Source organism: Artemia franciscana, chromosome 3, assembly GCF_032884065.1.
Source record: "Artemia franciscana chromosome 3, ASM3288406v1, whole genome shotgun sequence".
NCBI lineage: Eukaryota > Metazoa > Arthropoda > Branchiopoda > Anostraca > Artemiidae > Artemia > Artemia franciscana.
The window spans coordinates 43,762,720-43,779,185 of record NC_088865.1 but is presented as its reverse complement, the minus strand read 5'-3'; the positions used below and the strand labels follow the sequence as shown (position 1 = coordinate 43,779,185).

The 16,466-nt window shown below is 36.1% G+C and overlaps 1 protein-coding gene across 2 annotated transcripts in view; it reads left to right on the top strand.

Moving 5' to 3' along the window:
* LOC136025300 (nucleolar protein 56-like) overlaps window positions 1–16,466 on the top strand; it is an 86,990-nt gene that overhangs the window by 54,939 nt on the left and 15,585 nt on the right. For both annotated transcript variants that reach the window (XM_065701194.1, XM_065701195.1), the window contains exons 2-4: window positions 288–492; window positions 4,523–4,877; window positions 12,378–12,565. In XM_065701194.1, coding sequence (XP_065557266.1) covers window positions 288–492; window positions 4,523–4,877; window positions 12,378–12,565 — 748 coding nt within the window. The remainder of the gene's footprint in view (window positions 1–287; window positions 493–4,522; window positions 4,878–12,377; window positions 12,566–16,466) is intronic.

Sequence of the window (16,466 nt, the reverse complement as noted above, 5' to 3'; positions counted from 1 at the left end):
TATTCTTATATGTTAGTTGTTTCATTTTAAAACAATATTTTGGAGTGAATCAAATCAGCATGTCAATTGAAGGGGGAATTGTGTTGTGTTTCTTGGTTTCCCTCCCCCTCCAGATTAAAAACACCCTTTTTGCCATTTTCTTTAAAAAACAGTTTTTTGGTACTGTAATTTCAGTTTTTCATAAATTGAAAAACAAAAACAGATCTTTCCCTAAATTTGAATAAGTGACTTGCCCCCTCCTCCTCCTATGTACTTAAGCACAAGGAATGATAATATTTCATTTTTAGTCCAACTTGTATGTGCTCTATGAGCATGCAGCTGGATATGCTCTGTTTAAAGTTCGTGAGTTTGAAGAGGCTGGTGCATTCCTTCCCCAAGTGGAACAGTCAGTTACTGATTTGTCCAGATTCAACAGTGTAGTGAAACTTATGGGTTTTAGTCCCTTCAAGTCAGCTGCACATGCATTGGAAAATATGAATGCTGTTTCAGAAGGTAGGGTTATTTGATCATTAGACAAGGTAAAAAAAATGTGAACAATTGTATTGCTCATGGTGCTGTACAATAAGTTGTTGTTTTTGTTTTTTTTTTTACATTCTAAGCCTTTGACACTGCTGCTGATTCTGATAAATTATTAGAACCAAGACAGATTTTAATATTGCACATTTTCTTTAAAAAAGAAGATGACACGTAGAACCAGGGCTTGTATGGAAAAAGTTCCAAAGCTGCCAGTAGCAGAATTCAATAGAATTCCAAACGCTGCAAAATCTGCTATCAAATTTCACTAGGCCATGAAAACTGCCAAGTAGCATTGCTACTATGGTGCCCCACTTTTCCACAGCAGGACCAGGGTATTTCTTTTTTGAAGAGGCAGATGTGGGGCTAAACTTAAAAACAAGCATTTCTAATTGACTGTTTCATATAGAACTACTAATTTGTTCATATTCAAAGGTGTAATGGAACTTGTGGACCTTAGTCCCTTCACTCTGCTGCATATCCTTGAAAAGAAGATCTGATTTAGTTTACATAGAAAAGTAACTACACAAACTGTTAAATTTTTGAATAATTTTTTATTTTTGAATTTTCCCTATACAAATATGCTTTGACTTTCAAGTAGGCCTAATGTTCTAGATGCTGAAGTTGAGCATGTTACTCAAATATAAGGATTCTATACAATATAATGCCAAGAAAGAAAATATGTTCAGAAGCTAGTCCATGAATTTTTTTATTCTCAGCAGCATTAGAATCAAAATAGCAAATATATTCTAATCTTACCAGGTGATGTTAGCGCCTATTTGTACGTACCTAGCTAAACTGATGCATGCATTGAAACCTTTGATACACTAGTGTGGCGTTTTCTTTTCTGAGTCTTAATCCATCTGTATTGGAAGCTATGCCATTTTTGAATGATATAAAATAGAAATTAATCCATTTTTTAGTCGTAATTTATATTTTTTAAAAATTGATAATATTAATATACTGATTAATGGAAGCTATCATTTTTTTTGTCTTAATTGTTCATAATAAAAAAGTTCAGCAGGAGTTTTTTTTTTTCAGTAAACTCCCACTGAAATTCCAATGTTTAAAATTAAATCTTTATGTGTGAACCTGAGTAATAGTGATTTAAGAATGTCATGCTCTGCTTTCTAATCTAGAATTGTTGATAGTTTGTATTCCTAATTCTGATCTTTTTTTACTATTTCTGAATTCTGAGTTCTTTATTTAACCATAGAATTCATAAACAAAAAATTACTTCAAGACAATCTCCCCAATAAGGCTCCATGGCCGTGAAAGAACGGGAGGAAAAAAAAATACCAACACACAAAAAAATTTAAAAAAATCCAAAAACAAAATTGAGTCGCCCACCTTAATAATCCCCCAAAAATGACAGGCTAGGCAGGGGGTAGCGCATGATTTCACCAACTCAATTAAATATCCAACTCAGTCCAAAGACACCAACTCCAAGGGAAACCAGAATATAAAATAAAGAGACAAGAAAAACAAACAAAATTATTTACTAGCTGGAAAATCTCTAACAATAATTTTTGAACATACCAAACAAGTGGCAGCTTTGTATGATCTCTGGGAGCGTGTTCCAGATCCTGTGGCAAGCTGTCAGAGGGTTGAAGTCAGACCTCACTGATGGTGTGTGAAGAACCAGTAAATTGTTTGAAATGCAGAGATGATAAGTTGATTGATCAGAAACAAAAGATATATTAATACATAGGACAGCAGGAAGATGGCCGTACAACTGTAAAAAAAATGAAAGAAGAACAAGAAAGAAAATAGAGAGATTTCAAATCAAGTAAGGGTTTAAGTGAAAATTGGTTAGTTTCCTGAATAAGAGTCCTTGCTTTATCATAAAGTTTTGAAAGTGGCTTCAGAGACGAGAGAAAAGTTGACATCAAATAACTTTATTATTGTTATTATTATTATTTCTGTTAAAAGAATGGACCATTAATGACTAGATGATTATCTAGGCATAGTTTATGGGACTTCCAACTCTTTAAAACTACTTACAGGGCTCATTTTTGGATGGATTCAATTTTATTCCACTCATCCCGTGTAATGCCAGTGATTCTAAAATGAGCAAGCATATTTGAACAAAGGGTGGAAAAAGGAAGTATAAATCCTTAAAGAATGAGAAGGGGGCGCCTCTAATTTGTTAAGAAGCTTAAGGAGGAAAACAGAATCATTAGCTTTGAGAATGATGCTGTTAATATGGATGGTTGGCTTTATATTAGGAGAAAGTGAGAAAAGAAAGTTTCAAGAAGGGACAGAAGTAGGAAATAGGGGTAAGGATTTGAGAAAATTTTTTGGTTTTGTATTTGATTTACATAGCTTGACTTGTGTATAAGTCTGAGGCATCACACAGAATATTGCTGAGGATACCCATATGGCTGCCCATTGCGTTTTTTTAACGGGTTTCTATGACTGCTATGTCATCAATAAATTTCCATTCAATAAGAATTCCTTAGCAAGGTTACTAAGGAATTTGAGTCTGCACTTAAAATAGGAGGGGGTCTAGGAGAGAATCTTGTAGTATTTCACTATGGACAGAGAAAGGATAGGAATAGTTATTCAATTATTTGACTATTTGTCATCTGTCTGATTCAGCGATAAGCCTCTCAACTGATAGGTTGTGATTGACAAGGACGAGTGGTTTTTGGAGATTGACAGGAATAAAATTCACTGAGACATAGGGGGGATGCAGCAAAGATGAATTTTTATAAATCTTGAGGAGGGTGGGGGTGGCAATCTTGTTGTTGGTTTCTATTTTTTTTTTTATATAAAATTCCGCAGAAAGGCCATTTTTTGTGAAAAATATAAAAAAGCCATTGTAAAATTTGGTAGGGTTACAGATCCCACTCCTGCTCAATTGAAGCCGCTGAATACCACCATCATTTTTCAAGTGTGTCATCTGGGAACGTAGTTTAATAAACGGGCAATAATTTGACCAAGCAATGGCCCCAGTTTGTGGGTATGTACTTATAAACATCTGTTTGTTTGATTTCCAAGACCTTTACAAGATTCTATCTAGTTGAACCTGTCATTTTATGGCTCTATAAAAGCTTGTCTATATCACACTATCCAATCCATATTATATTTATTGTAAATTATTCACATTGATTAAGAGAGGGAGGTACCTTTTGCCCATTAGCAAATAGAACAATTTTAAAGCCATCGCCCTACCCCCATGTGACCTGTTTTTAGGATTGCCTTCCCCCTTCCATTGACTAATTTTTGTGTTTGCTTTTGCAGATACCTTAATATTATTCAGCAGAAGGAAAGAAAGTATCACTTAATATTTTGAATAGCCAGTATATATATATATATATATATATATATATATATATATATATATATATATATATATATATATATATATATATATATTTCATGCCATACTTCCTTCTAAATTCCAAGGCTAGCAGCAGTTTCCTTGGATTTTTATTCAGAACAACTGTTGCTTTTTCCATGGATGCATGTTTGCTAGCACTGCATCCCTGTTTATTAGTTTCAAAGTCCATCATATTTTCAATCGTAATCAGATTTTCAATTAGCAAATTCGGTATCAAGACTGCCACCATTTTGATATGAAAGTGCCATCTATGTTAATTGTTTCTAAAAGCTATTCATTATGTTTCTCTGGAGTCTAGATTTTTTATTTATAGGCTTATTTGTAGAATCTTTGATGCTGAAAATATCAAAAGCCTTGATCTAATAACCAGCTGTTAAAAGTGGAAACTAATGTGTATCTAAAAGCAGAATTAGGAATCCTTAACGTCGTTTCTGCAGGAAACATGAATGATTAGTAACCTTGCTTGCTATGCTTCATATAATAGGGACGTTTCCACTGAGATACTTGTCAGCTAGAGTAAAAATACAGTATATCTCTCAGTTTATTATTTTTCCTCTCTTGCCTGTACTTTCCACAGCCATTATGTTTATATTCTTTAATAATATTAGATTATTAATAATAATCACAGTTTTAATTAATAAATATTTAATCATATAATCATAGGTGTCCTGACAGACGACCTCCGTTTATTTCTTGAGACAAATTTACCAAAGGATGATGTAATCCTTGGTGTTATTGAACCTAAGCTTGGTGCAGCAATTAATGAAATGGTAAACATCAATTGCCAGCACACAGGGGTTGTCCCAGAAGTCGTAAGAGGTATTAGGTGTCATTTTGCTTCTATGATCAAAGGATTTACTCCACAATCAGCTTCTGTTGCTCAACTTGGTTTGGGCCATAGTTATTCGCGTGCCAAAGTGAAGTTTAATGTCCACAGGGCAGACAATATGATTATACAGTCGATTGCCCTATTAGATCAACTGGATAAAGATATCAACACATTTGCAATGAGGATTAGGTAAGTGCTTGTATGAATTATATTTGTTTTATAGTTAATATGCTATTGAGCTTTGGGGTAATCATCTCTCTCTCTCTCTCCTCTCTCTCTCTCTCTCTCTCTCTCTCTCTCTCTCCTCTCTCTCTCCTCTCTCTCTCCTCTCTCTCTCCTCTCTCTCTCTCTCTCTCTCTCTCTCTCTCTCTCTCTCTCTCTCTCTCTCTCTCTCTCTCTCTCTCTCCTCTCTCTCCTCTCTCTCTCCTCTCTCTCCTCTCTCTCTCTCTCTCCTCTCTCTCTCTCTCTCCTCTCTCTCTCTCTCTCTCTCTCTCTCTCTCTCTCTCTCTCCTCTCTCTCTCTCTCCTCTCTCCTCTCTCCTCTCTTAGTAAATAGGTTTTACTTGAGTCTTAACATCATTCCCTTTAACACATCAATTGAAAAAAGGTTCTAAAATGTCCATCAGTTTCGTCCTGTAAATCAAGGTTGCACATAGTGGGAGGGGCCAGTATTCGTTCAAACTACCCCAAGGGAAATCCTTTGACAGTCCATATTCTTTCTAAAGCTTGAATCTCTGTGTGCCTATCCTGTATATAGTGTTCCATAGGGAACCATAATTGTTGAGTTTATTTTTGAACCCTTGTTAATTTATTGACAATATTAAATCTTGTTTGTGATATACTTATTATACGTACAAATTTTTTAATGGTTCAAGGATTCAGCTAAAATCGTAATGGACCCTCAGAGCTTTCTATAGGGCAAGGGACCATAAATACTAAAATAAAAAAAAGTGCAATTTCAGCTAACTTTCCATGTTTCTGGACAGAGTTGTTTCCTCCCTCGTCTGTATAGAGGTATTTGAAGAATGGATTGGTGTAATGTCTTTATTCCATTGAAATTCTAGGATTGAGATCGGGCTGCATTTAATCTGACTTGGATTTTCTAAATTCCGACTCCAAAGATTTGTACAGTTAAAGCATTGCTAGTGATAAGGGTGTTCACGGGTTTTAGACTATCAGGATTATCTTTAAAAGGGAAAGGGAATCTAAACTGATTGAAAGTGATGATGCCTATCTGATTGTGAGATACATAAGTTTCAGAAAATTTTGAGAAGGTCAGGTTGGACTGAATGAAAGTCAATAGTGTGATAGCACTTTTTAAAGTATCAGCCTCGCCTCTCCATTGTAGACAAGGTTATTAATTTTCTTTCTCAATTTTTCATTTTGCAGGAGTGCGCTATGTGGTCTTAGTTGGAAAGTCCATGCAAACTGTATAGATTTTTTTTATGGTTTACGATGCTGGGTTTGGTGTGTTTCCTTTACTGGGATTAAATAAAAAAAACTAGTTTTTTTAAATGAAAGTAAGGAGCGACATTAAAACTTAAAACGAACAGAAATTACTCCGTATGTGGAACGGGGTGTCCCCTCCGCAATCCCTCGTTCTTTACGTTAAAGTTTTTAATTGATTTAAAACGTAGAATTGTGGCAAAGAGTCAAACTTTAGCGTAAAGAGCGAGGGATTGCGGAGGGGACAACCCATTTCACATACGGAGTAATTTCTGTACGTTTTAAGTTTTAATGTCGCTCTTTACTTTCATTTAGAAAAACTAGTTTTTTTATTTAATTTCTGAACGTTTTTGAATTAATGCATGTTTGATTTTGGCTCTCCGCACATAAATTATTAAAATAAATTTGCATATTTTTAACGAACGTTTTTATTAGTAAAAATATACGTAACTTAAGAATTAACTTACGTAACAAACTATTATTCTCTTATGTTTTTATTATGTATATGAGGGGGTTTGTTCCCTCGTTGATACCTCGCTCTTTACACTAAATTTTAATTTTTGTCTCAGTTCTATAAGAATAAACTTGAATCAGAAAGGCCGTAGAATAAATAGTTGAAATTACTAAAAAATACTTTAGCATAAAGAACGAGGTATTTATCTCCTCCTAAATACCTTGCTCTTTATGCTAAAGCATTTTTAGAACCCCTCATATGCGTAATAATCTCTGTTCGTTTTAAGTTTTAATGCTATTCCTTAGTTTCAATTGAAAAAAACTTTTTCATGTTTATTTTTTCATTGTTTTATTACAGTAATGCTAGAAAATACCGCGCCCTTTTCATTGAATTTCTCTTCCCCCATGATATATTCTTCCAAGAAAAGATCCTTCCACATAGCTTTCTCCCCTCAACCCCACTCCCAAAACCAACAAAATCCCCCCGAAAATGTCTGTACAGTTCCCAATAACCATTACTGTGTGTAAACACTGGTCAAACTTTGTAACTTGCAGCTCCTCCCCCAGGGACTGTGGGGGAGTAAGTCATCCCCAAAGACATAGTTGTTATGGTTTTCGACTATGCGGAACAAAATGGCTATCTCGGATCAAAATTTTGATCCGTTGACTTTTGGAAAAAAAGAGCGTGGGAGGGGGCCTAGGTGCCCTCCAATTTTTTGGTCACTTAAAAAGGGCACAAGAACTTTTCATTTCCGTTAGAATGAGCCCTCTTGCGACATTCTAGGATCACTTGGTCGATATGATGACCCCTGGGAAAAAAAAACAAATAAACACGCACCCGTGATCTGTCTTCTGGCAAAAAATACGAAATTCCACATTTTTGTAGATAGGAGCATGCAATTTTCGCTGTAGGGTTCTCTGATACGTTGAATGCGATGATGCGATTTTCGTTAAGATTCTATGACTTTTAGGGGGTGTTTCCCCCTATTTTCCAAAATAAGGCAAATTTTCTCAGACTCGTAACTTTTGACAAAGACTAAATTTGATGAAACTTATATATTTAAAATCAGCATGAAAATCCGATTCTTTTTATGTATCTTTTAGCATCAAAATTCTGTTTTTTAGAGTCTCGTTTACTATTGAGCCGGGTCGCTCCTTACTAAGTTCGTTACCACGAACTGTTTGATTTGGACAATGTTGTCAATGAAAAACATAAACGAAACGCTTATTTATTTTTACTTTTTTTTTTCTTTAAGCTTTCCTTTTCCAGGAAGAATTCTTTGGCAACCCTGATCTCTTAGAAATATTTGACATTTCAGACAATGTTTTCACTGTGTAGGTTTTAGTTAAACATTTACAAAGTTTTTTTTTATATACCATTGTATTTTAATTGTTTAAAAAGCTGCAAAAACTATAGAGTATAAGAAATATGGAAATTCCAGCAGAGACAAGAGGCAATTGATTCTATATCCTATCTAATGATTGTTTAGGATATGCTAAATGTATTATTTTATAAATAGCTGCTTTGCCACGATAATTGTGCATTAAATAAGTCACCGTTCATCACCTATTTAAAATTGTAGTTTTTTTAATATAATAATTTTGTTTCTATTATCGATTAGCTGTGTAATTTTGTAAATCAACAAGCTATTGTTTTATTTTTAATCCACAGAACACAACAAAACAAACAATAAACAACGAAACAATAACAAAGCTATTGTTTTGTTTTTAATACCTTAAAATGTTAAGTTGTTCTTTCTCTTTTTATGCAAGGTCTATTTATCTTGTCTTTACAAAATAAACGTGGGTAAAAATTTACTAGTGATTTTTCTGCTTAGAGCTGCCAGGAAATTGTTACTAACAATTGGGATGGTGGAAACAGGCCTCTAAGTCAACCGCAAAACTTGTTTTTAATTTTTTATTATTTTATTTTTCCCACTTAACTCTTCTTTTAACCGACCCTGCGTTCAATGTAGGTTATTGCAGTAATCTATATTGAAACTGGGGTGAGTAAAATATACTTATAAATAATAAGAAACATCATCAGTCTTTGCCTCACTTGATCCTTATTTCAATAGAACATGATCATTTTCTTTTTTTATGTATCAAACAGGAAGCTAGAAAACATTTTTAGACTAGGTGTCAATAAACCTACTTAATAAACCTTTTTTTAAAGTTTTATCACTCTTTATTGAGTAAATGTAGAATATAGACCTCGCCATGCTGCCTGCGGGGCTCATGGACTAATACGCTACGCTCTATAGGTAATGTTACCTGTAAGCAAACTCATTTTATGCATTTTTAGCTTGCCCCATGGAGGAGGGGGGTCAACCAGAAATGGATGCGCTTCTCTAATAATGACAAGGAAACAATATGTGATCGTCAGTGTCTTGCTATATGCAGTAGTACGCACTTTATAGCACTTGGAACGAAACTAAACATTTACCAAGAAGTGTAATAGCGAAAAGAAAAATAACTCAAAAAGTACATAAAAACTAGAAAAATTCTACAGGATATTAAACGAGACTTCTGGATTTAGCTAACTAAGGATGACGTTGAAGTGTAAGAAAATAACCATGGAGCAATCATCCTTAAGGCTTTAATTTTAATAAAGTAGCCACACTATTGCCGCGTAAAAAAAAACAGGGTTGTGGAGTCGGAGTTTTAGTAAATTTTAGATGAATGGAATTGGAGTGGGTATATTGGAAATGTCTGGCGCCGGTTATAAATTATAAAATCTAGTTAAATGGAGCTTTAAAACAGGGCTGTAGAGACAGTGGTTATAACTTATAACCGATTCGACAGTGCTGGTGAAAAAAGTCGCATAGTCCTGGTCGAAGTATCAAGGGCATCAAAATCAAAGCTTTATGTTTGTTCTGTGGGTTTAGGTCTATTCGTACGTTAAATCGGGGTTTTCGTAGATTTTACTTTTGTTTGTTTCAAAATTTTGAAGTTCTTAGGGCAATAGCACATTTTAGTTAATGTTGTTACGTCGAACTAAATAACCAAAATTAATTGTTTAAACTTGACAATGCTTTCTTTTTGAAAAAAGTTCAAACATTTAATCTATCCTCAAATGAACCCGGATCATTGTTATAGATGGAAAACGAGTAAGATTTTGGAAATCTATTATGGTCAATCGAAAGAGGGCTTTTGTTTATACTATTTTTGGCCATGACCTAAGTAAGAGGATTTCAGATTTATTTCTTCGGTGATTTTATGAGGCAAAGACGGCTTTACGTACTTTATTTCACGTAAAATTAATGGCAAAGTTTACGAAGTTGGTCAGTTTTTATGGCACTTGGTATCTACCAAGTGACATATAGCGATCGCAAATTCTGTTGGTCGGTTTGTCTGTCCTAGGACGACGAAATTGGGCAGGCGTATCAGGAACCAGACCAGATCAAATTAAAAATTGTCGTTTCCCCGATTCGACCATCTGGGGGGGGGGGGAGTCTGGGGGCGGTTAAATCGGACAAATTAGAAAAAGGAGGTATTTTTAACTTACGAACGGATAATCGAATCTTAATTAAATTTAATGTTTGGAAGGATATCGTGTCTCAGAGCTATTATTTTAAATCCCGACCGGATCAGGTGACATTGGGGGGAGTTTGGTAGGGAAACCTAAAATCTTAGAGTGGAAGGGTCGGAAACGCTTCAGAGTGGAGGGGTCGGGATTAAACTTGGTGGGAAAAATAAGCAAAAGTCCTAGATAGGCGATTAACATAACCGGAACGGATTCGCTCTCTGTGGGGGAGTTTGGGGGGAGGGTTAATTCTGAAAAATTAGAAAAAATGAGGTATTCTTAACTTATGGAAAAGTGATTGGATCTTATTGAAATTTGATGTTTCGAAGGATATTCTGTCTCAGAGCTCTTATTTTCAATCCCGACCGGATCCGATGACATTGGGGGGGGGGGCTAAAATCTTGGAAAACGCTTAGAGCGGAGGGATCAGGATGAAACTTGATGGGAAAAAATAATCACAAGTCCTAGATACGTGATTGGCATAACCGGAACGGATCCGCTCTCTTTGGGTGAGTTGGGGGGGGGGGTTAATTCGGAAAAATTAGAGAAAATTAGGTATTTTAACTTACAAAGGAGTGATCGGATCTTAATGAAATTTGACGTTTGGAAGGATATCGTGTCTCAGAGCTCTTATTTTAAATCCCGACCGGATCCGGTGACATTGGGGGGACCTTAAATATTGGAAAACGCTTAGAGTGGAGGGATCGGGATAAAACTGGGTGGAAAAAATAATCACAAGTCTTAGATACGTGATTGAAATAACCGGAACGGATCCGCTCTCTTTGAGGGAGATGGGGGAAGGGTTAATTCTAAAAAATTAAAAAAATGAGGTATTTCTAACTTACGAAAAAGTGATCAGATCTTAATGAAATTTAATATTTAGAAGGACCTCGTAACTCAGAACTCTTATTTTAAATCCCGACCGGATCCAGTGTCATTTGGGGGGGGGGCGATAATCTTTGAAGACGCTTAAAGCAGAGACATCAGGATGAAACTTGGTGGGAAGAATAAGCACAAGTCCAAGATAAGTGACTGAAATAATCGGACCGTATCCGCTCTCTTTTGTGGAGTTGGGGGGGAGTAATTCGGAAAAATTTGAAAAAAATGAGGTATTTGTAACTTACGAACGGGTGATTAGATCTTAATGAAATTTGATATTTAGAAGGATCTCGTGCTTCAAAACTCATTTTAAATCCCGACCAGATCCAATGACATTGGAGGGAGTTGGAGGGGAAAACCGGAAATCTTGGAAAACGCTTAGAGTGGAGAGATCGGGATGAAACTTGATGGGAAGAATAAGTACAAATTATAGATACGTGATTGATATAATTGGAACGGATCCGTTCTGTTTGGGGGAGCTGGGGGTTGTTAATGTGGAAAAATTAGAAAAATTGAGGTATTTTCAACTTAAGAACGGGTGACCGGATCTTAATAAAGTTTGATATTTAGAAGGGACTCATGTCTCAGAGCTCTTATTTCAAATCCCGACCAGATTTGTTGACATGGGGGGGGAGTTGGAGGGGGAAACCGGAAATATTGGAAAACGCTTATAAATGTCATAGATTCGTGATTGACGTAACCGGACTGGGCCGCTCTCTTTGGGGGAGTTAGGTGGTGGGGTTTAGTGCTTTGGTGAGTTTGGTGCTTCTGGACGTGCTACAACGATGAAAATTGGTAGGCGTGTCAGGGAGCTGCACAAATTGACTTGATAAAGTCGTTTTCCCTGATTCAACCATCTGGGGGGCTGAAGGGAAAGGAAAAATTAGAAAAATTGAGGTATTTTTAATTTACGAGTGGGTGATCGGATCTTAATGAATTTTGATATTTAGAAGGACCTCGTGACTCAGAGCACTTATTTTAAATCCCGACCGGCGTTAAGCCTCTGATCTTCCTTTTAAAGCAATCTATTGATTCTTAGAATTTTGCTAGAGCTCATACCATATGAGCTCTTGGCTCTTCCGACCTCACCACAAGTGCCATATGAGCTCTTAGCTCTTGTTCTCCAGAGATATTAAACACATTTGTTATAATACTAGATGTCAGTATCGAGTCAAAAGCGTGATTTTTTCTTTAATTGCATGAAAAACACATCCATTCATAAAACCAATTCAATTTTGAATGGTCGAGAACTATCTCACACACTGAGGGGGGAGTGGTTTAAGCCAGCGACACCTAACTTAAGAAACAAGAAAAAACATTTATCAGGATATGTTGTATAACAATAAATTTTTTTCTAGAGTTTTCTATACTCTTGATTTATTACAGGGAATGGTATTCGTATCATTTTCCGGAGCTTGTGAAAATAGTTCCTGATAATTATGCCTACGCTCGATGTGCTCAAATGATTGGTGATAGGAAACAATTAACAGCAGAGAAAATACCTGAACTAGAAGAGTTCCTCATGGATTCTAGCAGAGCAGTGGCCATTGTTGACGCAGCTAAAATGTCTATGGGTAATCTTTTAGAGTTTTTGCTTGTATATATTTTCCCTAATCTTAATGCACATTACAAAGTCATTTTTTTCTTGTAAAAAAAAAAACAAATCATACATTGTGCCCACTTCGTTCTTTACTTATACAGCGCTATTGCGATGTCTATGATCTAAAGACTAAAACGTCATTTGCTCTTTACAACTAGTTGCAGTCGCAAGTAATCGGGAGTTGCAATCGCAAGTAGTCTTAGTAGTAGTAGCCCCGAAAGTTTCTACTGAATACCCTTAGCTGTTCCTAAGATATTGTAGATATGCTCTTTTGATAACCCGGATGCACATAGTGTCTTGAGATTTTGCTCAACATTCCCCGAAGTTTCGCAATACCATTAACCTTTTCGGACAAGCTTGGGATGAAACAACAGTAGCCCCGAAAGTTTCAGCTTAATACGCTTAGCCATTCCTAAGATATTGCAGATATGCTCTTTTGATAACCTGGATGCACATTGTATCTTGAGATTTTGTTTAATATTCCTTGAAGTTTCCCCTAAACACAATTAGCCTTTTTGAACAAGCTTTGGATGAAACATTCACCCTTTCCCAATAATAAAACTTTATGTAAACAATGGGCAAATTGTATAATTTACATCTCCTGCCTTGGGCTGTGGGGGTTCATGTCACAAGCACAAATATAAGGGGAGGGGCGATCCCCCCCCAAACGAATTTTTTTAAGAATCTTTCTTAAATTACACCTCCGAATACTAAATGCGAGAAATGAGGACTGGAAAATCGATCGTTTTTTAAATAAAAACAATGAAACATATCAACGCAGTAAAATTGTTCAAAGGCGATATGTGTATAAGTGCAAGACTGGAACGTTTATGTGCTGTTAGATAGAGCCCAAGGGAGTGCAGACCCAAGACAAGAAGGTTGGACAGTGAAAGTGGTGTGGCCTGTATAAGCATGCAAAGGTTGGTATCACTTATCACTGTCAAGGCTGCCAATTTTTTTTTAAGGAGTGTGTCATATTTTCTCCAAAAATGTGCTTTTTGTGTCATCTCAGATTCCATAATGTGTCACAAAATATGTCATATTTTTTTTGCTACAAGGGGTATCATATTTAATTGTCAAATCTGTATTTAGAGTTTTTAATATATAATCTTTTCCAAATCAGTTCAAAAAGGAGTAGACTTATCCTTTATCCTTTATTATAATCCTTTTATCCTTACCTTATCCTTTTATCTTGGGATCATAACCTTTTTATGACGTCATGAAAGAAATAGGAACATTCGATTAAATTAGTGTTACACACTATGAATTTGTGTCTGGGCGGCCAACGAGGCAAGTTTACATTTATAAAAGGTTTAGGGACAATCTGACAGTAAATTGAAAATAGGCTCTTCTTATGACGTTGTAATCGTAATCGGCTCTATACGTAATCGACTTTATTGGCTAAGCTTTTTATTTACTCAATATGTAAGCCATTCAACCAGCTTCAATCTAGTATTTTTGTCATATTTGTCGGTGCCTTTTTAAGCCAGATGGATTATTCTGAAGGAAATACATCTCTGGAAATTTGTAATCTTGTCCGAGGTGGGATATCCCTCCTGTACTCCTTAAAAATGGGAGTTGGTGCTTATGCATACGGCTTTGGTAAATTGCATACTGTTTACTTTTTACTATTAAGTAGGTACCAGTTGGCTATATCAAACACTCAATCAAGAAGCCAATTAAGTTCAGATATTCAGCGTGCATTTTGATTTGAAATTTCTGCCTATGGATGTTTTCTTCGTGTGGTTTAAATATTAAATATGGTGACGGCATCTGTCCTGTATCCGTACTGTTTGTGTACTACTGCCACCGTTAGGCAGTGCTATTCCCTTCCATTAATTTGTATATTTTCTGAAGGTAGAAAATTGAAATTTTACTTTACTTTTATTACCATTCAAAAAAAAAGACTTGGATGACAAAAATGTGTCATTTTTTTTGAAAAATGTGCTGTTTTTGTCGATTGTGTCATTTTTTATTGAAAAATGTGTCATTTTCGTCGATTATGTCATCATTTCGACTGAATGTGTCATTGTGTCACGCAACATCAAATTGTGTCACTTCAAAAAAATCAAGACTCTTTAACCAACGCTATAAATGTTTGCCTAATTGCTAGCTGCCACACAACATTATATGAAGTACCCTGACAATGATGCCAATTCATCTGCCAGCAGTCTAATGTCTGCCTCTTTTGGTGGGACTGAAATAGCATAGAGATGTGATGAAGGTACCGGCTTGTCATCTATTATAAGGGTCAAGTTTGTATCTTCCTTTCGGGCGAATAGATTTGCATCCTACTGTAACAAGATTTAAGAATAATACTCGCCTCATACCAATCGGGAGTAGGAAATTCCGCTTCTCAATTTCTTCCGACAAGACTATGTCAATAGTTAAGTGAGTATATTTCACATCTGCCGTGACATGAGACCTGGTTATACTTATTTTTCTCAAATATGGAACCCTTTTCAGGGCACCCTAGGGCCAACTATCCTTTCTGGTGTACCTCAGCGACGTCCTTTGAACAGTAAAGTTCTTTGGAAGATGCATTTCCTTCTGCTAGGGCTAGGTATACTAGCACCATTTATCACCCCCTTTACCAATTTGTCCTTTTTTTTTCTTGACATCATTTTTTAACCTGATTAAATTCTCCTCTAGTCTCATAGAGAAAACTTTTGGACGAAAAATCAGACTGGCTCAAGAGTTTGTTGTCCACTGCATCAAAACGCACTGTTTATCTTCTGACAATCTTTTGCCGCGTCTGCTTTTCACCTTGATTTACAGCTTCAGCAAAGCTTGTCTTTTTCATCAGCCAACTGACTAGGCTTTTTCTTATTCCTTGCTTTTGCTAAAAGTACCGGTAACAACATTAGAAATAATCTCTTCGGTACAATTCCATTTAAACAGTGTGTGCGTTCTCGAACATTGTATTTTGAAAGAAGATTATTTATTTATTTTTTGTTCTATTTCTATAGGAGCCTTTCGCGTTGGTTTCCAGATGCTTAGATTATCATCTTATATTGCAAACTTATAACACCGTGATGGTATTAAAGAATAATAGAAATAGAAATCACCAAATACAACATGCAACGAGTGCGTAACCTTCCCTTTGACTGGGGTCGCCTCTAATTGGCCAACGGATATCGACGTTCAGTGGCAATGACGTCCTCGAGAAAGTTTCTCAATGCCTTGCGCAAGCGGCAAAGTGATCCAGTTGATCTCCCTTTGTGTTAAGTTATGTCGATAGCAAACCTGACCTTAATTCAATTATTTTAAACAGAGTTGTTGAGGGGGGATATTACACTTTGTCTTTTTGGCACTGCCCCCCCCCCCCTCCCAAATTAAGGCTCTGGATCCGTGCTCGTAATGTCATCCAGGTAGACATTGTTGTTAAACTTTTCGACTAGTTTGAACAAAATGGCTAAATAAAAATTTTCATTTGGGGGGGGGGATGGACAAGGGACCTGGTTGCGCTCCGCCCGCTTTTGGACTCCTGTAAAGGATACTAGAAGTTTCAATCTCCAATGGAATGGACAACCCCTAAAATTTCTATGACAACTCCTTCCATCCGAAGTTGCCTGTGGAAAGAAAAAACAAAACATAGAACTCAATTCGCTCTTTACTTAGGTAGCGTTATGGCGCCACCATGATCGTTAGATTTTGTGTGTTACCCTATAAGATTTCATGTTAATTAGGCATGTGTCTACTGGCTCACTTGTATGAATTTCAGGGGGAGGGGTATCAGGTAATTCTGGACAACGAAACATGCAAGTTCTATGAAAAACTTATGTTATGCTACTACTACTAGCAATTCACTGCATTACCAAGCTGCCTAAGGCCAACACAGCTACGTACACTCCTCCCCCATCCCAATCTGTTTA